At 38.5% G+C, this 27,724-nt stretch overlaps 1 protein-coding gene across 7 annotated transcripts in view; it reads right to left on the bottom strand.

The window, feature by feature from the left end:
* Positions 1–548: 548 nt before the first annotated feature.
* The window catches only part of ZCCHC2 (zinc finger CCHC-type containing 2), a 45,288-nt gene continuing 18,112 nt past the window's right edge, over positions 549–27,724 (bottom strand). Inside the window, exons 3-15 of one of the 7 annotated variants that reach the window (XR_014228948.1) lie at positions 27,075–27,151; positions 24,518–24,589; positions 21,087–21,199; positions 19,064–19,158; positions 15,699–15,782; positions 13,911–13,968; positions 11,010–11,148; positions 9,428–9,492; positions 8,453–8,547; positions 5,762–5,890; positions 3,549–5,057; positions 2,739–2,978; positions 549–2,525 (exon numbers count right to left, since the gene is read on the bottom strand). Coding sequence is in view for 3 of the 7 variants with exons in the window: in XM_082319323.1 (XP_082175449.1) it covers positions 2,842–2,978; positions 3,549–5,057; positions 5,762–5,890; positions 8,453–8,547; positions 9,428–9,492; positions 11,010–11,148; positions 13,911–13,968; positions 15,699–15,782; positions 19,064–19,158; positions 21,087–21,199; positions 24,518–24,589; positions 27,075–27,151 (2,573 nt within the window). In the remaining 4 variants the exon portion in view is untranslated. The other 6 variants (XR_014228949.1, XR_014228950.1, XR_014228951.1 and 3 more) reach the window with 6 other exon arrangements.

Here is a 27,724-nt window from a genome sequence, read left to right as displayed (position 1 = left end):
GTACTGCGTCGGTATCGGACCCTTCAGCTGTAATCTGCACGTTTCCGAGCTGCTTCCCTACGCCTGGCAACTCCTGGTGACCTTCCATCGATTTTAGCAGACAGAAGGGAGACCTCGCTTTCCAGTTACTACATGCCTAGCACACACCTTATTTGCACTGCAGTCAAAAATGCATGTTTAAACTGGGTTTTAGCCCAAATCCAGGAGCCATCAGAATATAACACGGGCTTAACTGTTCCGAAAGAGCTTAGGTCAAAGTCCTGGGGCTATCGCACATCCTCTTTCTCCCAAGAGATCTACCCATCTCAAAGAAGTTCAAACCAAGAGACAGTATCCTGACTTCAGATACGAGACTGACCTTAAGTCAAATACTCTCAGCTTTGTCTTAAAAGTGACAGATTCCAACCAAAACAGTAGCTTGCCAAAACCTCCCGCGATCCCACCCCTATACCCAGAAGCAGAGCATCACACTTAGTTCGTTGTTCTCCGTGACGAAGGACAGCACTTGCACACAGGGACTTTTTTTTCTTTTTTTTATTGCTGTTAATTCAAGGAAAAAGGTTGCATAAAATCCAATCTCTTCTAGAAATATAAGTGACCTTTCCAGTACATTTCAAATATCAAAGTATATGGTAAACATACAAATAAAGAGAAGGTAACATACCTCCTATTTACAGTACAGTATTTGAAATCATAAAATAAGTTCCATAAAGTACAACTGGCAGGTAATTCACAATACAAGTCCATTGGTGGTTTAACACCCTCACTTCAACTCAAACGCAGTTCATTCATTTCAAGTGGTCCAAAAATACCCAGATCAAATAAAAATTTTAATCAAAATAATTTTCATTTACTACTTAAACTTTTTTTTTTTTTTTTAAATTAAAGCTTTCATCTACCTCCCTCCCCATTCCCCCCCTCCAAGAAAAAAGTTTCAAAATGTACACTGGTGCTATAAATATAAATGCTACCTATGAAGAAATGTAGTAATCAAGCTTTTTTTTTTTTTCTTCAAGTTTTTTTGTTTGTTTAGCAATTTATTAGATGGCTGAACCAAAGATGGATTTTATTTCATCCCTCTACCGGACGCCGGGTCTGATTTTAAGAAAACATTTCTGCCATGAACTGTGAGGAATGCCAAACCCTATGGATATACAGTGGTAGCTGTTCATCGGTGTTGAATGCAGCAGTCAAAAAATACACTCATCTTCCAGATAACCTCAGTGCACTTTAGGAAATCAAATATTACCTGGAAGCAATTTAGTACATATATTGGCTTTTAAAAATAAAATAAAAAATACAGCAGCATTAAACTTACTTACTCATGATACTGACGTGATTAATACCATCTTAACACTCATTTCGGTCTTTCACATTATACCGTAATTACGCATAGTGGTAAATTGTTATAAAATAGTGACTTTGCTATTTGGTAGACAGGTTCTAATACTAATACCTGACTATTTTGTAGAAAACCATAGCTTTTGTTCAGTTTGAAATAAAACATTTACATTCTAGAGTACAATGCAACACTGTAATAGTTTAGGAAAAAAATATTCAATCAAGTAATGTTCATTCTGTGTTGACACAATGTAGAATAGCTTTAAAAAAGGAAAAAATGCTGTCAACTTTCATTACAAATGCAAACACACTGAGTACAACATTCATACCATTTTTTCACCTTTGTTGCTGAACATACAGGCTAAAAAGCTACAATGGAAGAAAAATCTGTCAATTTGAGCTCGTTCATTTTTCTAAGTCTGTTCCAGTCCACACAGTTTCAGCCCCTTCCTGCTCTATGTATTTATTTGGGACTCTCAAGAGCTGTGTATATGTGTTATTATCAGGTATAGTACACATACAGTATTGTGTTTTCCTTTGGACTCTCCTAATAGGACGTTTGAACATCTCCCCTCAATTCATGAGCATTAATTTAGAGTACGGGCAGGGTCTGTATGAACTGCTAAACACTCATGCAAGTCCAACGAATCCACGTGGACAAACAGGGAAAGAAAATAAAACAGCAGCATAAGGAGAACAGGGAGGGAGGGAAGAAGATTGTGGTGGGGAACATGACCAAGTTTCTTCTTTCACCATATGGCTGCTCCACCAGTGATGTCAGAGGTCAGAGGACTTTTTTTTTTTTTTTTTTAAAAATGCAGTAAACATTGCACATGTCTCAAGTCTTCAGTGCAAAAGCATGGTTCGAATGCTCTTTTTGATTGTTTGGCTGTGTGTTTGAATTACATGCATTACGCAAGCCTTTTGTAGAACCAGGAGGAGACCAGGGACTCAGCTTTCTTCTTTTGTATGGAACAGAGGTGCAAAAGCAATGAAAAATTCCAAAAGAATATAGAACCGGGAATGTCCCAAAACACAAGACCAACCCCCCGCCTCCCACACACACCTTCCCCCGATTTCCCAAGCTTCAGTTTAAGTAGGCAATGTTTACTTGTTTCAGTCTGCAGAATCCAAGGTATCATTGGAAGGGGGAGGGGGAGGTGCGTATCTCAGTCTGTAAGTGCCTAAAACAGGAAAGAGAACTACTAAGTCACTGCTCACAATTAAAATGGATTACAAAACCACTACAAGGTATCAAAATGGACATGCTCTTCAAAAGGCACTATCATCCGCCAGTCCTTTTAAAGTAGGTCCTAAGATTTTATGCTATTTTCTTTCATCTGCTTGCTAAAACTGTAAGTTTAAAAAAGACATAGACCGTAGATATAGGACTTTACCTTTACTGGAAAAATGCAAAGAAAAGACGACCCCCATCAAAGTTCGTCTTTCCTGTTCCAGTCCGACCAAACAAGTCAAGTCAGAATGGGCACAGGCCAAGAATCAAAAATAGTTTGTGCTCTCAGCAAACACCGCTTTTTCTCCATTCTTCTGGATGGAGAGAGAAATGGCACATAAGACTGAAGCCACTCCTGTGATTTTCAGTTCCAATTGGTTTCTGCCTTTTTGCTGCAACTTCTCTGAAAAGTTAAAGCATGTTTCATTTATGTATTGCATGATGGGGCACAGAAAGATGGCTGACTCTGCAAAGGTAAGCTTTAGAAAAGTTAAATTATCAAATGCCAGTCTGTTGGGTTTTTTTTTTAAATTCTCACAAGTTTTAAGAATCCCAGTTGGTATCACAGGCAGTAATTGATATCTTTCACTTTTTGCCAATGAATTCTCTCCAAAAAAACACTGAACAGGAATGGAAAAATTGAAACAACATGCAAGTCTCAACATAATGCCAAAAACCAACCAGTGAAAAAAGAATGACAATTTAGGGCTGATATAGTTCGACTTCCCAGCTCCGAATCATACCCATTTTCGACTTCACGCTGCGAACCCTGTTCCCTTGCACTGTTCTACAAAATTTTCGGGCAGAGATAAGATACTTTGCAGTTTCAGAGCAGGTCACTAGTGCACAACCATTTACACAAAACATACACACGCACGCACACCTTTCTGCAAGACCAGAAACAGCACATTCAGAAAGGTAAAGTGAAACCGTTAAACTCAAAAGCAAGTCCGCTGGGAGTTATCATGATTACCTTGTTGACTGGCCTCCATGGATGACTGCTTACAGTCCTGCGCATAGTGTCCACTTACACCACAATTGTAACATGAAACGTTCCCGTTCTTCTTGGGTCCCGACCCATTTGTGTTGGCAACTACGTTAGGTGCTGGATATACAGGATAGAACCTCCCAAATCCTGCCATCTGCTGCATACCATAGTTGGCTTGGCTCCCCATCACTGGGTCATGCATAAGCCCGTTTGCATATGGAGACTGATGCAGGAAGAAAGGAAGTTGTGTTCCATTGCTTTGATGTGCTTGATTGAGGTAGCTGCCATTGCAAAGTGATGGCAGAGTGAAGAAAGATGGAACTCTGTAGACTTGTCCATGAAGTGGATTATGATAAAAATAGCTATTAATCTGAAGGCTTCCATTGGTCCCACAGCTACACCTACGTCCGCAAGAACCGCAAGGACCAGATCCCAGCTGCTGCGGAGGTAACATTGTCCCGTTAGTGTTATTATTTCCAACAGCGTTTATGTAGGATGTGCTGTCGCTCTGTGCAGTGCTGTGTGTTAAAGCAGGGCTCGGGCTAGGGGCAGGGCCTGGCGTATGCGTAGGTATTGCAGGAGGAACAGTGGACTGGACCTGACCAACACCTAAACCAGCTGACTGAGGTGGTGAGGAAGTCGCTACAGTGTTTAGCACGTTTGTATTCTGGTTGGGCAACACACTGGTAGCATGAGGACTGCCTGGCAAAGCGTATGAAGCTGGTGGAGGTGGCGGTGCTGCTGTGGAGAGACCAGCTGCTGGAAGAACTACCTTTAGATTGGTAGGCTGAGGGATTGCTCCTGGGTTTCCCTCAATGTGAGGCACCATTTGATTCAGTCCTACCACCTGGGATGCAGGTTTTGTGATGGGATCTGTAGTAGGAACTGGGGATCCTGGGAAACTACCTGGATTGTGGACTGGGATAAAGGCAGTATTTGGTGATCCAATACTTAAGTTTCCTGTCGGCTGCTGCGGTCCATTAACTGTGCAACTTTCCGATGACCCCTGTGGGGAGGGCATTTTCAATCTGTGTATTGCCAAATGCAAAGCAGGGCTACCAGGCTGGACAGAATGTGGAAGGAAAGTGGATGGGACTGGCAAAGGGGAAGCCATCAGCTCAAGGCGTTTCTCAGGTTCACCAGAGGTCACTGGGCCCATTCCACCAGGAGGTGAATTTGCAGACTCTCTCACTGGCGAGACAGCAACAGGCGTGGTAACAAGCATTCCCATTGTTTTACCGTCTGCAGATATGGGTGGCGGGACGACTGCTTCAGGCTTTTGGGCAGCGCTGTGCATCACACAGTGTAAGGCAGGCATGAAGGAAATATGTTGAAACTTTGCATTCAAAGGATCTTCTGAAAGGCTTCCGTTTTCATTATTCGCTGAAGAGATCTGCGCAGACGATTTGTTCATATTTGATGAACTGACAGCACTGTAGCCTGTAAACCTGGTTGTATTTTGATTCCCAGAGTCCTCAGAATTGCTGTCTGTATCTGTGGAGACAAGAGCATTTGTCAGAGTCAGAAGAACGAATCTGAAACAATATAGTCATGTCCTGGACTCATTTACCCATATAAAACTTCCCAAGTTTGATGATGCAAATGATAAGTTACATCTTCCCGAATCAGAATAACTTTGAGATTATTTTCATTCATCCAAATCAAGCTAGGTGAATCTCCATCACTTGCCTATATCAAACTGCCCAACTAGCTGCTGTGTCTTTGACTTGTTTATATCTGCAAATGGGAAGAGTAGGACACAGACCGAATTAGGAATTTGCATCTACCTAGAAGGACGTTAACACAGCTTACTCAAATTTGGGAGGAGCGGCAAATTAAACTGCCAATACAAAAAGAAGGACCTCTCAGACACATAATTCGATATAAAACCGGTCCCTTTCATGCCAAAGTTTTTCCCATTACTGTACTGCTGAAATTTCTCAAGAGAGCTACTCCACTGAGGTCAGAAAATTAATACATATATGTAGTAATCTAAAACTCAACGGTATTTAAACAGCCCTGCTATTTGCTAGAAGCCTTCAAACCATCCAGTCACGAAACCCACAAAGCAAAATGTGTTCTGTGGCTAGCTCAGAAATAAAAGCACCTAAGAAAATTGAGAAACTAATTAAAATTAATACGAGAAAGAGATCAGTCTAGGAATAAAGACATTCATGCACACTATCCATAAATACCACCTCTGTCTTTTTCTTCTTCACTATCAAAGCTTTCCCTCCCATCATGTCGTGGACTAGAAGGAGAACTGTAACTTTCAGATGATGTTTCTCCACATGTGTCATGACCAGATCCAGCGTCCAAATTCAGATCTAAAAATAAAAATTGGCATTTTTATTTTTAATCTCAGTATATGGAAGCGAGGTTATTTTGGTTTGCTCACATCTCACACTAGTTCAGATTTTTGTTTGTTCCTACTTAATTGCATCTTAATTTGCGATCACTGAATCCTTGGTGTTAAAGAAGGTGACACTGAAAATTGGTACTTATGCAGAGCAGTGAAAAGAATGATCATCCTTAATATATTTTGTGATGCTTGTACCAAATTGTACTACAATAATAATTTCCTCTGAATGGCAGCAATCAAACGTTTCCATTCAAAGAGATGCAATACTCCCTGGTCATACCAGCAAAGGCAGAAAGCTAACTCAGCCAGCAACATCAAAATAATACACCTTTTTACAATTAACTCTTCCGGAACAGGCTTTAAGCAAACTGTATCAACAAAACCTGTTTAAAGAAAAGGAAGTGAACTAAAAAAGTGTAAAATTGTTTTCTAAATTCTGAATAGCATCATGGGAAACTCATTTGCTGGAAACCAGCTGTCAGGGTGGGTTTAGATCCTATTAGTGAAGTCAAGTAGGTAGCTAGTATGCTCTGGCTTTCAAGTTCAGCCTCAGAGGTGAAGGAGCAAGACAGATGCACCCTCTCTCAGAATGTATGCCAGACACTAGCTTCAAGGAAACACCAACACCTAAAACCTCAGTTGGCAAAACTCCAGGACAAAATTTAGAACACCATTTTATTAATTCTAATAAATTATTATTTTATTTATAAATTATTAATTCATTTATTAATGCTGTTGCAAGTATAACAGGTTGGGATAAGTCATCAAAAAGCTGCCTTAATGCTTCAATTCTTGAAACCATTTCCTGGATTAAACCTGTAACTGGTCAAATTATTTTAACAAGTGTTTCGAATATCTAATATAACCTGGAGCACCAGTGTTAACCTCGCATCACTGACAGCAAGCATCTAAAGTGCTAGTTACAAGGTATTAAGTCTTCAAAGTTACAAGTGTAACTAACTGATGACTCAGAAAAGCTAAAAATAGGGAGGAAAAAATGGAAGCAAACATGATGCAGTTAAGAGCTACTGACTCAGAACAGAGCATTTCCAACCAAGCCTGGATACGTAAAGCTAGGCAGAGATTCAGACCGCAACATGAAATTTTTTCTTTAGACGATGTCTCCAATAGGGTATTTTGATGTTTGTACACAAATGCCCAGGTAGAAAGCTCATCTCTGAGCAGGACTTAATTGCTTCCAGCCTCTGTGGGTTCAGTTTCTTCTTGGAGTGGCCTTAGCTGGCCAACAGTATCAGACAGGCAGTTTCACATCTGTAGTGGGTAGTGAGCGGACAGAACTCTTATGGCAAAGCATTCCTTATTTAACTTTGTACTACGTCACACAAAATTGCACCATCTGTTAAAGTTATCGTCAGTTCATAAAAGCTCAGTGTGTTTTGCCTGACAACAAGAACAGTAATCAATCAGACATGTACACAGCAAAGCTGCCCTGTAGAGTGTATTTTCTGCTTGTACAGCCCTTAGCTGTAACTTTCTAAAATTGTCCTGGTTTTGCTAAGTTTGTGAGCTGTGAATTCTTAAAGTTTTAGCCAAATACTGTTTGTAGAAGGTAACAAAAACTGCCCATAAAACACACGGCAATAATTCAGAACGGGATCCACCTGGAACTCTCAACAGTGAGAAGCGGTGAGAAGAAAGAATGAAAGCTTAATCAAGACTGTACCCCAAGTGGAAGCAAGAGCAAGACAAGGCACTTTGTAAGAGTCCTTTCAACACTTACGCCCATTAGGTGGTGTACAAAAAGGCAAATTCTTTGTCGACTTTCTGTCATGAGAACTAAGTATAAAAGAGGCAAGGCTGCAACTGATATTGGGAGCTTAGAAAATGTCAAGATGTCAAAGTCAATGGGTAAAGTAGCCCTTCAGAAATTTGTAATAAAGCTTGAAGACTCAATTTACTAAAAGAACACAAACATCATTTTGTCTTTTAACTGACTGATGTACACAAGTCTTGGCCTAGACACTAGATTTTGCTGGATGACCCAAACTTAAAGACCCTGTTAGGGTAGCATACACAGTTCTGTGTTGCAGCTCAGTAGTCACTTGGTTTACACACTACAGTTCATCAATGGTTCGCACCAGAGGGTTTTTATTCAGGTTCCTCATGGGTCATTCCACAACAGCTGAAGAAACTAGTGAGCTGCAAAGAGAACACTAATGACGAGATGCTGGACCTCCACACACTCAGACTGCTAAATTTCATATAGAAGTAGCCCAACATTAACTGCTTATGCAACTACTACTCCACATAAGGCAACTTATGGAGACTTTACTAGTATTTTTCCAGTTATGCATGAAAAGAGACACACCCTACGCAATTGCATACAGAAGACTGAGTCTAGCATGTTCTATACAGCAAGTCAAAGCACAGACTAGACAGCCAACATGCTGACTTGCACCAAAATGGATTTCAGACTTGTGATTTCCCCTTTACTGCAGAACAATGAATAAATCAGCAAAGCTGGAAATTCTGTGTCTTACAAACAGCTTGGGAAAAAACATCTTACCTTTTGCTGTCCCTGTACGGATGTGCTGTGATGCTGCAACTCTAACTCCATTAGTCCTGTTGTTCAACCGGCAGTCAGTTTTCTTTGCTTTCTCCCTGTGTAAATAATTTTCATGTTGGTTTTTTTTTTTTTTCTTCCCCCAAATGCATGGGCACAAATATCCAACCATGAATGAATATGTAATGCCACTGTAAACAAAAGCAGTGACTCCAGGCCAGAAACGCCTATTTAATAGCTATAACAACAAATGTAGATAATAAACAAATAGGTAAAGGCTGTTAGTGCAATATACCAGGAACTAAACTGCAAGTAGTGTTACTAAACACTATGAATAAAGAGCTAAAAAAGAAAAGGTGCAGCTGATTCTAAAGTCACCTTTGAAAGCTGATGTGTGGTAACGCAGCCCTACGCCAGACTAGCATTAAAAGCATCTGGCTACAGAGTAAGAAAATGACAGATAGTCAGCTTGGAAGTAGGCAGAGGTGGAAATGTTTTCACTTCCTCACAGTGCAGGATTGTGCAGCCCACAGGAAGTTCTGCAGCCCTCTGATGTGCAAATTATCTTCAATAAAACATTTTAGCAAGTTACCACCCACTGCGTAATGTTAAAGGCTGCTGTCAATCCTTATTTGATTTTCAGTGTTTTCTGGAGAGCTTTACACCTTGTAAGTTTCAAATAAATATAAAGGGAAAAAAGGCAATTCAGTATCAGTTAGGAACCTACTTGTGCTCCTTCATCTTTTTGCTAAATGACAACCGGTATTTTGAGAAATGAAGGCATACAATTACATTCCATTTTTCAAGTTACTTCTTTTCAGGAGATAAAATAACGATTTTTATGTAGACTGGCTTCACACTATGCCAGCTCCTGTCCCACAATAGCAAAACAAAGCACCTAATTGATTGTAGACTCTGCTTATCAGAGTGAATGCATTACACTTTGTTTCTGGATTACCAGTTACATTGGAAACCTACTTTTCCAGCTGTGGCTTTCCTTTCTTCTTGCTGACTGTAGACAGACTTCGTTTTTCTGCTGTATGCTAGACCGAAAATACAAAGACGCCAGTCAAACAACAGAATTTGTATCACAAAAAACAACAAAAAAACCCTTTCTAGACTGACAAGTCCATGAGTCCAAGACAAGTGCGCTCACAGGTGCTATAACCATACCAACAACTGCTTGTACGGTGCATCCAGGCCTTTAGAATAATGCATCTTGTCTTGTGTTTATGCCGTTATCAGCAAAACACTCAGCAAATTACTACTTGCAAACATTCCAAAGATATCAATCAAATTATTATTTGCATGCTGTCTTTCCTCTTGAGGATAAAAACAAATGTGTTTCATCACATACCTGCTAAAAAGACTAATCACAATGCTTAAGGGGCTACAGAATTTATTGATTTAAGTGGAATTATTTGATCGTTGGGGAGTGAGAAGTACACGCGGCAAATTATTTTTACATAGCGACAAAGCAGGTACCGAGCCTTAAACTGGAGGTAGCTGCTAAACTAAACTCTAGAATGTAACCTAGAAGCACATACGAAATAGCCACAGCATCTGCATAATTCTTTAAGTATGCTATTACTAGCTGCTAGTAATATCTCATATTTGGCAAAGGAGTAAAATCCATGAAAACTCAGACATAATCTTTGTCCAAATATACTTTATTCGGACATCCTTTAAACAGGAAGTAGCTTTTCCTCTGCTTTGGTATATTAATTTTTTTCTTGCCTCAAGCTTGCAATATTTCAAGCTTTGCTGCAGGCTACCATCTAATCTTTAGAAGCAAATCTCAATTCATTACCTTGCTTTGGAAATAAGGGAACTGTTTTTGTTTGGCTTGCTATTCCCCCCATAATAATCAATAGCCAAATTCTGCATGTGGAAGAAGAGTAATATTAAGCAATTCTGACATTCAAGGTTTTTCAGATGTAAGCAGTGAGCAACCCTCCTTCCCTCAATTTCGGCAGATGATTTTATTTATAAGTAATTCTTCTCAACTATACTCACATCAAAATTGACCATTGAAGAGACACAAATCTCACAAAAAGATGCATCTAGCTATTAACATTTTTCAACAAAGATTAATACTTAAGTTACTTAGATAATGCAGGTAAGACAGAAAGAATATGTTTAACCTGTTGTCCCTACTATAGCATTAATACGGTTTAGTTATTAATACAGCTTCTGGTTTGTTCCTTGCAATAACATAGAAATTCCCCAGGCGTTCTGAAATTCTCTCTGATGACAATACGTTACAGTAACAGGAAAGCGTCTGATTAGAAATGAACACTAGACTTTTCTGATTACTTCTGTCTTACTGGGAAGTTTTATTTACAAATTCATCAACAAAATATGCAACTTTATGAGATAGTGGTAAGTAATTATGAGGGTTTTTCTAATCAAGATAAGTCAGTAGCAACTCAAACTTCGACACTTACTTGTACAATTTTAGCAGGGCTCTTCATCTTTTAAAGCTAAATCTAACCATGTGTAGTGGACAGTCTTCTCAAGTGTCTCAGAATATTGCTTTAAAGAAAAAACAGCAACACACCTGGTCAAGTAGGTTTGTACAGTGCTCTGGGTGCTGCTGGACAATACAGCTTTTTCTTCTCCAGTCCATTACCCCATTTTGCTCAGAGTGCTGTATGTTAAGGCTATCCAGTGAAGAACATTTTGCACTGCTAGTGCTGCTGAAAGGAAAAAACGAAGTTATGTCAATGTGAACAAACTTGCAGGCTTTTCCTACCAACACAGACATTTTTGCATCATGTTGGGAAACTGTGGTATTTTGCTTTCAGAAAACCCTAGAAAATCTCAAGAGATTTAAAAGATGTAAATCACAGGAGTTCTTGTGCTCTAAAGTTATACTAATGATCTGAACATAACTGGAGTTCCTTTTTCATTTGTCTGCTGTAAGCTGACGCAAAATTCAGAACAACAGAATTTGTAGAAAACAGTATTTGAAAGAAGAGTTTCCATGGGTATTTCTGCACACACAGTCTTTTTTTTTTGCTTTTTTCATACCAGACGTGGGGAAATTTTGCAGATAGAAATGTATTCTGAATTCATCTTCTTTCTTCCTTATTGTTAATGACAAAGCTGGAATTACTTTGTAATCCCTGTTTCAGAGTTCATGAGACATTTAAGAAAAGGAACACATGGCTACTTGCGGATCATACTGCAGCTGTGTTTGTTTGAATTTCAGAACAGTCTTCTTGCTTTATATTTTTACCTTCAGGATTGCTAGTTTTGAGTAGTGCTTGGAAACCCGGATTGCTAGTTTTGAGTAGTGCTGGGAAAAGGGAGTTGCATTTGGCATTTACTTTGGACCTTGTAATGCCTTCCACTGAAGCTTCTCTGAACAGCAGCTGGTCAGAAGCAATATTTAACTATGTCTCAGAGCATTTGTCAAGAAAAGACTGCTGGAACAACAGTCAGGGTTCTGACAGAGTCAGCACATGGACCTATGAACTTTTCATCTGTCATACAAAACCATGCCCTACTACTGACTGGATGCCGGAGGGGCAGGGGAGGCGAAGGGAGTTAACACCTTTAAATTCTCATCAAGATACTTATGCTGATAATTGAAAATGCCTTTTAATTCAGGGCTGTTGGCAAGCTGCTTCATGAAGGCTACTGCAATATGAAATGTTACGGAGTTCCCGTGATGGCAGAAATCTAGCCCACTCCAAAGCACAAGACATGCTGAAGTTCCAGTAGCTACTTACCAAATACCTCTGGAAGTAAGTGCTCAAACTACTTAAAAGATGCACAGTAGAATATTAAAAAAATAGTTTAAGAAAATGGTGAGAACCCAAGAAGGTCCCAAAACACAGACATGAGCCCCTGACTGCAGAGATACAAGCAAGGTCACTTTCGAAACTTCTGCCGAATGGAGTTAAGTGAATCTGCTGCCAAATTTGCAGTCATTTCATGTAAGCTGTGACACTACTAAATTTTTTATTTTGTATGTCCAATCTCATTCCTACCAGTAAACTTTTGGACTTTTTCAAGAGTAAGGCTGCCATATTGAGTAAAAACAAAAGGTAGACAGATGTAATGTACAAATTTTCCTAAAATGTACCAATGCTATTTGAGATGAACTGCTCTTGACGCTAGACAAGTTTTATACATATTTAAAAGAGAAAAGCTTCATTCGGTGCCATTTCTTTAGAACCCATAAATAGCAGGCATGGATTTTAGGAAGACAGACATACAACGTGAACAGGAGAGGACTAGCAGACCTCCAGCAGTGAAGTAGTAAACCCTCTTAAATAAACAGAAAATAACAGCTAGCAAAAGGAGTTTCTACCATGGAAGTTTGTGGAAAGGCCTGTCCCTCTCTTTCCTACCCGAAAGATAGATCCTAAACTACAGTCAGCTTTAGTATACTTTATTATACAACGAATAAGAAAAAGACAATTTTTTTTTTTAATTAGCAACGATATGCTAGTAAGTTTGCATCCCACTCTCATGACTTCATAGTAGGCTGTACATCCACTGGTATAATCAGAGATTTTGTCAAGATGACATTCTCTTCTTGAAGAAATGTAAGTTGAGAGTAAGTAGGAGGGTTAAAAAACAACACAGAAACAAACCACTAAGTTGTCCAATTGGTAATTTCACAAGAATCTTGTCTGTTAAAGATCTGTGAACTTTAACCAACATTGTTTTGTGCTATGTTTATATTCTAATTACTGTAATTCCAAGTTATTTTTTACCCCCTGAGATAAACACATTTTACAGATAAAACAACACAGAACAAAACTGTAAACGACAATAAATTTTGTATCCATTTTTTCCTCTTAATATAGTTGAAGTATTGCACAACTATGTGCAAACGTATCCAAAGCTTCTGGTTAAAATACATTAAAGGGTGAATTCACATTACATACTTCATATATCTGAAAGCATATATAAACTACTTTAATATGGTTAAGAAGTGCTTCCACTTACAATGGATGTAAAACAGCAAGGTATACATGCTTTTGCTACCAAGCAAGGGAAAGAATGGACTACCTTCTTCTATAACGTCATCTTTGAAGCTACTGAAGGAAAGCTTAAAATCACCAGCACTGGAAATTTTCAGTATGTGCATGGGTGTGTGTGCACATGGGAAAAATACATGCAATACAAATTTATGCTACTCAGCTTATAAACACAAATCAAACCATCAACTCAAGTAGTGAACAGTCACAAAATCTGGGAAAGACCAGCATTCCAAATGACCTAGACCTAGATTTAGAAATAGGATCTTTTGAAATATTTTTCTAATACAGATTAAGTTAATAATGCCCCCCCAAACAACAAAGAATAAAACAAGAACACCCCACTCTAACCATACAGGAATCCCAAAAAACAAGCTTTCATCTAGACAGAAACACATACTCTCAAAGCACTAACAAATGAAGTTCAGAAATTTAGCATGGTCACATTACATCGTAGTACCTACTTGGCAACAGGACTTTTTCCATTATGTTTCTTGTGAACTGCTGTGTGTTGCATTACATCTGGAAAAAAAATAAATGAAGCATAATTTCAATAGCAATTCCTATTTCATCTTTTAGATCAATCCAACAAATTCATCTTTCCATCACTACTGACATTTAGCAGAAGACATCTCCGTTAAACAGGCTAGGCTTAATTTACAGTGCTGAAATTAACAGGTGTTGCATAGAGGACAGATCAGTTTGTACAGACAGTATAATCAAGGTTCTTTACCTTCCATTTCACAGAAGAATGAAATAGAAAAATAGGAACTATAACAACTGTTTATGCTTGCTCACCTCTACATTTAATCATAAGCACTAAATGCGTAACTGAATATCACCAGTATGAAAGGATGGAGAGAGAAGAAAGGGTTCAGTCAGAAAAGTACAGAATTTAGTGATTTTTTTTCTGAACTGCTAAAATTAATCTCAAAACTATGTCACACATTCTGAATAGTGAATGCAGACAAGTCTTACACAGAAGTATTGCATTCTGTAAAGCTCTGCAAATTACATTTGACATAAAAAGAGATACTGCCTCAAACAAGAACTTTAGAGACATGGTCTGCCCTTTTCTTTAAGGCAACTGTTTAATATTTAACAAAAGCAACTTTTCTGAATTCCAGCTGTTGATGATCTTAGCCTTCTGGATAGCTATCATTTTGCCTGAACTCTTCTCAATGCTACACATAAGTCCAAATTATGATGGGGGGGGAACCCACAATTTTTCAACTCTAGTAGCACTTCACTAAAATGGCACAAAAGGTGTTCTGAAATGCATTTGTAGTTTTCTCAGGTGAACAGATTTTTTTTTTTTTAAGGACAGTATATAAAACAATATTTGAGCGATTTCCAAATATATTGTAAATTTACTTGGTGCGTTCTGAATTCTAAAGAAAAATATGTTAATGATTTTTTTAAATAGGAAAAAGCTGTCTGAACTGCATATATGGATTACTGCACATAAGATCAACTGCAAGCTTCTTATTAGTTATTAAAGTGTAACAGGATAAGAGTGGTGTCATTCTGTGAAAGCTAGTGTAAGTGGTCAGTGGTCCATGTTCACCTATCAGTCCCATTTCTCATCCTTTCCACCTACCAGAAGCTTACACTTGTTTGCCGCTGAAAACAATGCAAAACTGGCTTGCCATTCCTTTCAGAATAGAATTGCTGACCAGCCACTGGGCTGCTGCTTCCATATGTGAACTGGTTTTGAGGTAGTTGGAAAACACCAGCTTTCAGACTGTAATCCATACTCACTACAGTCCCCAACAGTCCTCATTAACAGTCCAGAGTATAAAAGCAGCATAGGTTAAGAATAAGAAGAGGAAAACTTGAACATCCTTTCTGTGTAAAACTAAAAGCTAGACAAATTTGGCACATTTAATGCAAAACAGTCTGCAACTCTTGAAATGCTGCACTAAACTTCTAACCCTGGTAACTGAAGAATAGGTAAGGACATGAAAAGCTACAGTCTTGGCTCAAGTAAATTGTGAAGTACATCTCCCTGGTTGCTCAACACAGCTGTGACTTCTGCCTCCGAGCTGTCTATGAACACTCCCACTCCTTGGATTATACAGTAACCTCCTAAGGAAACTGCTGAAAGTACACAAAAATTCTTTGTTTACATAGCAGATTTCATTCAAATCTCTCAGTTTTGTATCAATGAAGAAATCAGTCAACTGCATGATTTCCAGAACTGAGTGTGGTAAAATTTCTCAGAGAAGAACCACCTTTGAGTACACAACTACCTTCCTCCTGACTTGAAGCTTCTGAACTGTCCTCCTTGAAGTGTTCTGGTGCCTTAACCGTCTTCAAAGAGGGTTGTAAGTTACCTGCAGAGAATAAAGTTCACGTAGTAACTTTATAGATCTTGAACAACTAGACAGTTCCTGAATGCCTGCACTAAACTGGAAGACTGAACTTGATGTTCAAATTATTGCCACATGCAAACCAGTGTCTCCTTCAAAGCAGGCCATCTCCAAGACTAAAGGCTCTATGGAGATACTTTTATTTTGAAGAAAAGAGCGTGCAAAACAATTTTAAAGCTATGCTGCAATTTCAAGAGGTTGGGATTGTGATTGTAGCATTAAAAACATTCCTATTATCCTACACCTCAGATTTTTTCATAATCTTTTTTGTGTTACAGGAGAAAATAAGAGGAGACCAACGATAGTTACTAGAATTCTTCTACAACAAGTTACACTCCTCCATTGTCAAATCATTCACCTGCCAAAAGAGACCTAATTTGGGCTAAAGTCTTCTAGTGCCCTTAACACAGGCTTCACACACAATTTTTGCCTTTTTATGCCAGATAGGATGGAAAAAGAAGTGGCAATAATATTTACAGTTTTGTTGCAAAAATACTACTGCAATGCTCTAAAATATTACTAAGTTTGGTAATGAATCTACCTCTAGGAGTCTACTCTTTCCTTCTCAAAAAGTTCCAACTTAGTGCAGGTAAAAGCATCTGAAAGCTTAGGAGCTTGAAACGTTGATAGGAAGATCCTTCTGAACATTATCTGCATTGAACATACTAAGCCCCCAGGGATCATGCTCTAATGAGTCTGTTGGAATCAAAAGTCTACTCCAGCCTGGAAAAGTGTCTAAAATAACTGATGTTATGAACCAGGAGGGAGCTAATTGATTTCCTCCTTAATGGAACCGTGGTGGCATAATTACGCTTACTGAAGATATTATTCAGTGTGAGATCCCAACTATTATTTAAGGTATAAAGACCCTTCACTGAACATAGAATTTATTTCCACATAGGTTTTACTAAAACCATACCCTTCAGAAAGAGTGGATATTTTTGTATTTCTGTGAAGAGACATTTTTATCCCCAGCTCTAAATAGCGACTGAAGACCAATTTAAGCCACAACTGCTTTGTCTGCCAATTAATTCTACACATCCGTTTGAGAACTATGACGCGATTTTTCTTAAAGATAAGCTTCCTTCCCTCCTCCCACACTGTCATCACATTCAAAATATGCCACCACGGGCTAACTTGCAATTGCAAGTATTAGCAGGGTTTCAGGAATCCCAAGCAGGAAACCTAGAAAAACACAAAGGCCACCTGTGGTGAGCTACCCCAGACAAGTCATCCAGTCCCCCTTCTCAAAAGAAAACCAAGTCTGCTTAGATTTATAACACTATTTGTCTTCATCAAACTTTTTCTTAATATCTAACTCAATGTCAGGGCCCTGAACCACACCAATGGGCTTTGCAACCTTTTCCCCCGCCCTCCCAAGGGCTTCACCTGCTGGTGCTCAAGATCCAGCCTGATACAGTGCAGTTTTGCAATTTTGGGTGAGACTGCTGGGAAAGGAACTGGCAGAGGCCTCACCCAGGGCCTCCATCCTTTGGCTTGGGAGCCACATTTGAGCTCAGGCCCTTGCCTGGGGTGCACTGCAGCCATGCCCGTGCCTGGCCACGTACCTTGCTGACTGTGTTCTTAACCCTGATCTACTGACTTGTTTTTCTGCCTTGACCTCAGACCTGCCTCACTGCTTTGGACTTGTCTGGTAATCACCAGATTCTTGCCTGACCCTGGTCCTAATCTTCCTCACAGCAAGCTAAGCCCAGTGCTTTCTGTCTTATCCATCAGAGAGAACAGATAATCCTCCTTACGTTATGACTCTCTGGTATTTGAAGACTTAAGTCATCTTCCATTTGAGTTTTTCCTCCTCTCTGCTAAACCATTAAGTTCTTCATCCTCTGTCATGCATTCTAGATCTGACAAATCCTCATGAACTTTCATGTACCCAATTATTTATTTATTATTATACAAATTATCTCCCATTTATGATCACATTATAATCTGTAAGACTTCCTGCAGAGTTGACATTTGTCCATTTTACCCTTCTGATCTACCTACCCTACAGACCATTTCTGCCCTGCGCTAATCCAGTCAAGTTTATCGTGATGGAACCTGGCACTGGTTCTTTTTCAGACCATTTCAAATTATAATCATGTACAACAATGCACTTGCAAGTTTCTCCCACCTAGAGGTAGTCTACAGTCTAAAATATGCATACTCTGTGCCGTGTGCCTATCATGAACACGAATCTTTCTGGACTTTGGAAACTCCCTCCCATGCAGCCTTTCATTACAACAGAGTTGTCAGAATTTTCACAGCAGTAAATTCCAGCCAGTTTCACAACCATCCTGGACCTCATTAGCTTAACTTTTTCACAAAACTGCCCTGTAAGAATGTTCTAAGTGTTACTAAAAAAAAAAAAAATCACAACATGACCTACAGCTCCTACCCTAATCACAAGGCCTGTATCTGATCATGGAAAGAATACATTTGTCACAGATGACACCCATCATTTCAAATTCAAGTCAGCTGGCATGCCTCTATTTTCTTCCAAGCGCATATGAGCAGTGTGTTTGAAAACTCCAACTTACTCAATTCCTTACTAAGGTCTTTTGCAACTTCTGAGGCAATGACCTCACAGGCAGTGCCTTAACTGTCATAGTGCATAACATGCACTGAAAGAAGAAAAGATTCAACAGAAACAAAGACCACATCCCAAGGCATCCATACAGAGAAGCTAAGCTTAGGTTGTACAAACAACTTGTAACACACAAGTAGGTAAGAGGTCCACCAAGGAAATCTCTGCAATGCAAATGCTCTGAACAAGACTCTGTATGTTCTGAAATTAGGACCGTCCCACTATTTATGTACTGTATACCCAAAATGAATCTTAAATATCAAGACAAACGCTTCATCTCCAAAAGAAACGAAATAAAAAACAGATGTGATTTTTTGGGTCAGCTCAAGCGTTTTGTTCTGAAATTTAAGATTTCTTAAAAGGAAAAAGTCCCAAACTGTTGCACATACTCAATTCATAATTACCTATTTTAACAGCATGATGGTACAGAGGAGAAGAAAGAAAGAAAAGAACACAAGCTGATGCTACATAGCGTGTTCCCACTGTCAAAAGTACGAGTACCTGCTGAAGCGACTATTCATTGGCAGGGAGTTCAAATATGACCAGTGGAACACATGTGACATGAATACATAATTATAAAAACATAATTAGGCATGACAGGAAGAACAGCTTTTTATAGACTTTTTGTTACATAAAACAGTATTAGGATATTTCTTACTGTGAGTGTGCAAAGATTCTGATGAAATTGATTGGAAGAAGTTGTATACTCTCTGATTCTGCAGAAAAGCTTGCGATGTATTTGAAAATAGCTGCCTGAAATTTAAGTGAGAGCTTGTTAAACTAAGTAATAGTCCATAGGAAGAATACAAAAATTTACTACAGCACCATTTAAGAGCAAAGTAGGCAGTTCTTAAGAAGTCCAAACACTTGAACTTGCACATTCAGCATAAACCACGTTAAATGCTACTTTTGAGCTTTGTTGTTCAGTGCTAGTGTAAGGTCGGAGTACAGCCAGTACAAGAAATTGATACGATGAATTTTTTTTATTTAAAAGGTATATGCTTTTGAGCCATCCCAATTCAAGTATTTTAGCCACCTGTACCATTTCATCAAAGAGGAGTTTGGACTGAGTCAAAAAAGCACTGGACTTTGTATTTTAACATTTAATTTCCCAAAACAATGCACCGGTTCCTGAAATGCACTTATTTGGTTAAACACAAAGTTGAATTCACCTATAACGTCAGTATTTCAGTTTCATAATTATCTCCAAGAGCAAAGGGTGGGATTCTCAATACAGCTCAGCACTGGTCTGAGTCTGTTCCCAAGAGGTCAGTTACAACTTCTATTAGCTTCAGATAAAAAAATAGGCCAAGAAAGAATGGTTTTTACACCCCACACCAAGTTTTCAGTTATTGCTTGCCAGGAAGCACTACCCAGTTCTATTTTTTTGGAGGGGGGCAGGGGAGAGCAATTTTTGGCAATTAGGCACATACTTAAGACCCCCAAATAAATATATATTTATGCTAAACTGATACTGTAAGAAAATGAAATTCATATACAGTAATGCTATTACGAGGTTATTCATGTACCATTCCAGTACAGTCACAGCCTAGCTTGCAAATTGTAATTATAGTTCCATACTATAACATGGTTGGATATGTTTAAAGGTTATCCTCCAACTGACTCTCTTGGGTTTGTAATTACTGTGCAGTGAGGCTTCACAACCTCTCTGTATTACAGATACGTTCTCTTCAGTCAACCTCTATTAGCAAGTTCATTCATTTAAAACCAGAATGTTTATTAGCCAAAAATTGTTCACACAGATTTAGTTTTTGGCTTGACAATCAAGCCAATAAAGACAGACAAATAGCATTACAGATCAAAGTAAAAGAAAATTGGGAAGGGGGAGGTTGAGGCACACAGCAGCTCCGTATCTTCTAAAGCTAAGCTGTTAAGACAAAACCCAAAGATCCAATATGCTTGGACCCGCAGTATATTCCGAGCGGGAGCTTGAAAAGTGGTGCCTGATTCTTCAGCGAGTACCCTAACTCAAGAGACATTGCCTAACCTGGTGAATAATTTGTTTTGAACAAGGTTGAACAACCCCGACAGGAAAGAACAAACAGAATAAGGTATCTGTAACAAACAAAAAGAGCAGGGAGGCCCACCCAAATTCATATTGCTGTTCTGAGTTACAGGATTTGACCAACATGTCCCACATTCCAGCAAGCCCCCTCATTGCTAGATAGTAGGTTACGAGGTATGGACCATTTTCTTACAAATGCATGACCTACATTTAATTTTATATACATGCTTCACTATTACTGTTTCTCCTCTTCCAAATTCTGTTCTGTCTCTCACTCTATCCTGACATAAAATTAGAACATATGCACTTTGCATTACTGTTTCTAATATTTCTAAATACACCCTTGTATAACAGAGGTAAGACCCTCGCTGAAGCGCCAATCATTGCTATATAATGCAGCTCAGGACAAATATTTTCATAATTGTATGGTTACTTCTAAAGAAGTAATCCATTGAAGTTTAATAAGAGTCTTAATTTAAAGAGGGGGGGAAAAAAAAAAAAAAAGAGTTAAAGGTATCTATTTCATCACTGCCTTCCCATTTTCTTCACAAATTGTGTTTAGGCAGCAGAATTTCCACTATCCCTAAAAGTCATCTAGTTTGACTTCAATCACTTTTCAGGTGACTTGTTTCAGGTTATTTGCTAAAATATTTACCTGATTATGGGCTCAAGATCAGCATGCCTTCGTTCTTCCCTCTTCTGAAAACCCTGATTTAGTGCTCTTAAAATAGTCTTGTCAAATGCTTCAGAAGACAGTTCCTTTGGGAGCTGAAAAAAAGGTTAATGTTAAAAAATGAGTAGCTGACATTTTAAAGAATGTATTTGTTCACCACCAGTCTTTATATCTTTTGGTATCAACAAGAAACTCTATTGTTCCAGTTTGAGTAAGGTAATTTACAGACTAAAGGTACAACAAATCATCATAATTTAGTTTTGCTAGAGAAACACTTTGCTGTAAAGCCTCACATCAAATCCCAGTGCAAGATGGTTTAAAGCTCTAGTTGAAAGAGCTACATTCAGAAATTTACCAATACTATGTTCTTTTCCAGAGTAATTACAGCCTTTTTTGATTTATTTCTTTAAATCTTTCACACAAAGAAAGTAGGTCCGAAAATAACATTAAAAAGTTAGCAGGGAGGACTGAATGCACTGTACTCACTATCATCACTTAGCTAGATTAAATTATTTTAAAGAAACAGGAGTAGAAAGGAGACTCTTTCAGTTATAAAATACACTAGACTTCAGTGGGCAACACTGAGATTAATCAATAGCAAGTCCTTCTCCAGTTGCTATTAACACTAAAACTTCTTACAAAAATTCATTATAACTGTTTCCAATGCCAGTATTACAAAATGAGGTCTTCTGATGTTCTAGTTCAGAAAGCAAAATTCTTGCATCTAAAGAGCATATCTATTTTAAATGAAAAATATTGCCTGGAACAAAGATTTTTCACATTTACCACTTCCAAAGTAATGTACTTAAGTGCAAGAAAGCTGATCAAATGTGTTAATTTATATTAAAAAAAAGTCTTTTAATTTTGGAGCAATTAAAAGTAAACTGCCATAGCAAAAATGCTTTTTCCTAAAGTTAAAAGCTATTGCTAATCTGGTTAACATCTGTCATCAGTTATGATCAACAGCACTGAGTAATTTACATTGGAGCAGCATCTTCCTCTTGCATATCTGGAACACACCCAATCCAGAGTGCCAGCTGGATATTACGTTCTGCTAGCGGTACAACAGCAAAGCACTAAGTAATTCTTTCACTGAATGAAATGCTACTAATAGAGAGACACTATGTCTAATATAGATAATTGCTTGGTAGCATACATAAAAGGAACTTCTGGACAGACAGACTCCAGACAGACAGGTGCTGTTACTATTAGATTAGTACAGTGCTATAGCACCTGCAGTGTATTAGATATAAAAGCAGAACGAAGTGCTGAAAGCAGCCTTTCTTAATTGACTCCTTTAGCTTTATTATGTGCTATTGAGCAACTCTGACTGAAGAATTAGTCAGTATTAATCAAAAGGTAGCAAAAAGCTACTGCAGAAGCATGGGGATGAGCAAACCTCCTGTCCTGGTGTTTTGTATTTAAATTTGTCTCCGGAAACAGCCACAACTTTTTTTCTTTAAAACTTTCATTAAAAGGAATTCAATTCCTTCTGTAGTTAAAACAGAGTTATACGAACCCAAGATCAGGTGCTTACTATCTTAACTTCAGGCAATGAGATAGCCATGTCACTACAAGTTCGTTAGTCCTTCCACATACGTGGGTAATTTCCTACATGCAAAGAACTTTTTATGCTTATCACATAAGAGAAGGTGCTCTTTAAATATAAGGCATCCAAGTTATTCCATTTACTGCTTTAGTTTTTCCCACCGATGCTTCTATTCTGAGAAAATTTTTACAGTTATCTTACTGCTATCACCCACAACCTTGGAATTTCCTATCAAGTATTTTGACCATTCTTTTCTCTTCCTAGGAAACTGAGTGCACTACTTAACAATGCCATGCAGACTGGAAATAAGAATAACAAAAAGCCAAAATGCAAGTGCGTATGAACTGGACAGAATTTGTACTTCTACAGTGCTTTTTAAAGCAAGGTCTAAGTTTTATCCTGCTTTATTTAACAATTCTCTCTTTCTTCTCTACTTATGGCTATCAAACCAGCACAAACCAAATATATTTTTCAGCTGTGCACATTCTCCACAGAACAATTCAGCAAGCTCGTAGCAGCCTGTGGTTGTCTTCCTTTTGTCCTGCCATTTTCTATATACCTGGACTCTGCTGGAGCAGTTAAGCCAGCACATGGAACACTCCACATCTGAAGAGCTGCCATCAATCAAACTGGACAGCTCTGCAACATTTTGGATCCTGTCTCGTTGCCTGGCTCCTCCTCCTCCTGGCAGCAAATAGCTACTAGAGGGTCCGTTTCAGAAACTGGCGTCCATCTTTACTTTACGGGTAGGAGAACAGGAGGCATGCAGTTGAACAGTCATCCCAGAGCTGCATGGGATCCCGTGTAACAGTCCTGCTTTTAAGGTTCTCTTCAGAAGCAGATGCATGTACCCTATGTTGTGGGACACCCCATCTGCAACCAGACACGCCATCCGTAGCTCAAATCCTCACAAATCAAGCTCCGGGAACTCTTGGAACTAGATATTCCAACCAGATTAAAGCAGCACTGAATACTCACTGCTTCATTTCTACAACACCGGAAAATATAATGTTGATAACGGCAACAGTGAACAAGACAATGACCTTTGTTCAGTAACTGGCTCTCCATTTGCAATTAACACTGCAGTTAAGAACATCAGATGCTATCAAAACGTGCCCAAAACAGATCTTTCATTAGTGCCCTGAACAGTGAGGAGTTTAAACACAGAGTTTCCCAGAATAGGCAGAACCCAAACTATTAGAGACTGGCAATGAAACACACAGTTCTGGGTCATCACACTCATGGGGTCTACATGTGGCCTATGCACACAAATGCATTCCCTGTTTGGAGTGGTGTGGGAGAACAACTTAGAGAACTTTTACTTTTTTTTTTTTTTTTTACACACATGCACAAATAGTTGCTAGATTTTCTCAAATTTAACTCCTTGTGACAGTGAATACGCCTGCCTTTGTTCTGCTGAAGAATACAACAGTAAAATGAAGAACTATTATGCTCATGACTCTGCCTCATTAATTAGAAACAAATGATACTCTTAAGGTCATTCTAACAGGGACACCAATAAACAAATGAGTAGTGCTTGTACTGTACGTTAACTCTGTGGGGAATATTAAAAACTCATCTGGTAGTTTCACAGTAGTTCAATTAAAACTATAAGAGCAATTTCAGATGAGACAAACAATCTCCTCCTGGGAAACTCCCCAAACATTCTGTTGAGCCGCTTCATCTGTCAAGCTGCTCCACCACAATATAGGTTATTTAAGTAGTTAATTCAATTGTGAAGTACAAAAATCTGATAGCAGGCTTTTGTTTCTGTAATTACATTCCAGAAATCACAGCTCTCCCAGACTACTTCTGAAGTTATAAACCTGATGTGTAAACACTACTTTTATATTTCAATACCTACTTTTAGCAGGAATTCCTGAAGCTCCTGGTGTGTTTTTGTTACACATGTTACCGAAAGATCGGACCAGGTTACCTAGTAAGGAAGGAAAAAGAGAATGAGGAGAGCTGCTTTTTCCAGGTATCGTACCAGTTAGCTGATCTTAACATTTCCATAAATCTGACGATCTCAGTATAAGAGTTAACACTTGCAGATAAGTAAATACCAGGCAAAACAGGGATAATAGTGTACCTTTTCAAAGACATATACTAACTTTAAGCGTACATTTTAAGATCACCTTCATGTTATTTGTGGCTAAAGAGAGCATGAACAAATTCAGGTGAATGCAATGAAGTCCCTGAAGATTACTGGCTTACCAACTGAGAAAGAAGCCAGGCAGAAGGCTCTGTAATTACAGGACTTGTCTCAAACAGACACCATTAACTGCAAAAACTAGGTACCAGAGAAAACGACTGTAGGTCAGATATATTGGATTGAGCTCTCACTGCCATTATCATGAGTCAAAACAAAACAACAACAAAAAAATCTCTCTTTGTTTATATTACCTATAAAATAATTTTATCTGCCTCAGGCTTGAATCTTACATGGTCATATAGAAGTCATATACGGTACAATTCATAAAAAGTACTGCAAGTTACTAAAGAAGTTACTCAAGAATCAGACATCATTTTGGTATATGCTTGTACAAAATTTCAGTAGCTTATTGTTCTGACACAACATGCAAGTAGTAAAACAGCACCTTCACATGCATATTTGGAGAAAAAAAGAAGTAAGCTTGGTTAGATGAGTGCTGCCTGCCTTTAAGCCCACTTCTGGGCTTAAGATTCCCATTACATGCATGGGAAGATTCTATGTAATGGGAGTAAACATGGCAATTAGAAACATTCATTTACTCCAAAGTGCTGATAGGATAATGTCAACCACCAACTACCTTCAACTCAATCCCCAGAAATGCCAACTACTCTTGGTGCTCTCAGTTGGGAAGCCATGACTGTAATTGGTGTTATAACCTTAAAAAAGCAGTGTCTGGGCAAGCAGAAAATGATCTGCAGTGAGGAGCACAGTATATACCTGCACAGATGAAGTCTTCCCTAAAAGAACTGAGGTGGAGGAGTTTCAAGCTTACTCAAATACTTCCCAGAATATCTCCACATTTCCCCTTTAACAAAGAAATTCAAAACCACTGTCAAATCCGTCTACGTGCTGAATTTTCAAAATAGTTTTGTGACTTTAAATATTAATAGCCCACATGGGCATTCTGTACAAACCCCTCCTATCTACCATTGTATTTTACCTAGTATTCAGTTCACAGACTATTCCAACAAAAGTTCTATGACAATGTTGAAATACTTGGGCAAGTTAACCTTTAAGACTTTGAAGGCTAAATTCCACATGACTGTCCTCAGCAAAAGAAGAGTGCAGAATTTTTTGCAGATTTCACCTTCAGACGTGATCAACAACAAGGTATCTGTTGCCCCTACTTTACTTCAATAACAGAAATAGTATACATGTCAATGTAACTCTAATTTTAAGCTTCTAGTAATACCAGAAAAGACAGAACTCTATAATTCACATCTATTTAGAGAACACAATATCAAATTTTGGGATCAACACATCAGTTTTCAGCTCAAAATGACTTTTTTTTTTAAGTTTGCCTCTTCAAAGAGCTCCCATGACAAATGGCCAGTTATAACGTTTGATCTAAAACATTCTTTCGTTTGGGGAAAAAAGGTAAAATTTAACTCTGTGTTCAAACCTGGTATACTACTAGACTCTCATCTATTGGCCAAATGACTCATAACGTTAGCCTGTCCTTGCTAAGAAAATTACTACTTTGATTCAATTAGAACATCACCACCAACGGCCTTAGCAGCTATTACTTAACACCTACAGCCTTTAACACCAAACCTCAATACCGAAAGCTTCTTTTCCAAAGCAGTAAGAAGCAGTGTTTCAATTTTGTTTAAAATTTACTCACATAATTGTTTTACATGTTGCCTCTGGCTATTATAATACATGAATACTATACTAGGTAGGCCTTCAAGTTTGTTGACATTTTTAGCTTGTTTGTTTTTACCTTAACAAACACATACAACAAAGCCAAAACAAACAAACAAACCCCCAATTTTGTCAAAACCCACAGGAACCATCCTCTTATGGCAAACACTCATGAAAGATCTAAGACGACCACATGACTCCAAGCAATATATAACTGCAGACACAAGAACTCCTATGCCACTTGAGCAACCAATCAATTAGTTTTAGAATTCTTTGTAGTGCTTACCCCAAATTAGCAAAAGCCAAGTTTTCTGAAGTGATGCCACACCCCCAGCTATGGCTGGTGTTTTACACCTTCCCACCTTATGCTCACAATTACATAAAACACCTGATCTGCACGCAGAATCCAAGAGAACTATAGGATAATTCCAAGAATCTCTGAAAACTTTAATGTAATTCAAAATTGTCTTCTGAGCAGGTATTAGAAACAAGCTGTATATATCTACAATACATAGATATCAGGAAGACATTTACTTTAATATTCTGGAGGTTATTTGCTTACTTTGAACGTGTACTCCAAATGTTTGTCAGCCCTTTTTCTTGGTACTCCTTTCAGGGTTATCTTCTCAATGTGTACAGCTGAAAGACAGACACCAAACATGCCAAAAATTACAGTTTGGAAATGTATTTACTTACATAGGCACTCTGAGAATCACTGTATGCTATTTACTGACTCACACAACCCCACTCTTTCTCAGATGCTATTTTACTATAACAAACTGCAGGGGGCAGGTGGAGCCTTGTTCTCTACAAAGCATTTCTCTGGCCTGACCACAAGCCCTTCATTGCACATCATGGAATCTGTGCATTACCCAAGAGCTTATTGAGACTGAAAGTCACATAAATACAACAATATAACCACTGTAAGCGAAAAGACAATGAAAGGAAGTCAGATTGCGTCTTTACTCCAAGAAGTAACAAGCGCTGATAAAAGCCAGTGACAGTGCCTTCCACATCCACGTTTCTGAAACACCTGGTAGTAATGAGAGCAAACTAAGGCAGAAGAACCACATTTCTGAAAGGCACTTAGGTGGAGGGAAACACTTGGGGAAGGCCTGAAGGAGACAGAAATGAGGGTTAGCAAACTGAAAATGAAGAGGAAAAGCAGAAGGCTACTACAATCGTACTGTAAAGAGTATCATTAAATTGAAC

The sequence above is a fragment of the Platalea leucorodia genome (assembly GCF_965183815.1).
Source record: "Platalea leucorodia genome assembly, chromosome: 1".
Taxonomy (NCBI): domain Eukaryota; kingdom Metazoa; phylum Chordata; class Aves; order Pelecaniformes; family Threskiornithidae; genus Platalea; species Platalea leucorodia.
Note: the sequence above shows the minus strand (reverse complement) of the source record. Positions and strands in the feature narration are given on the sequence as shown.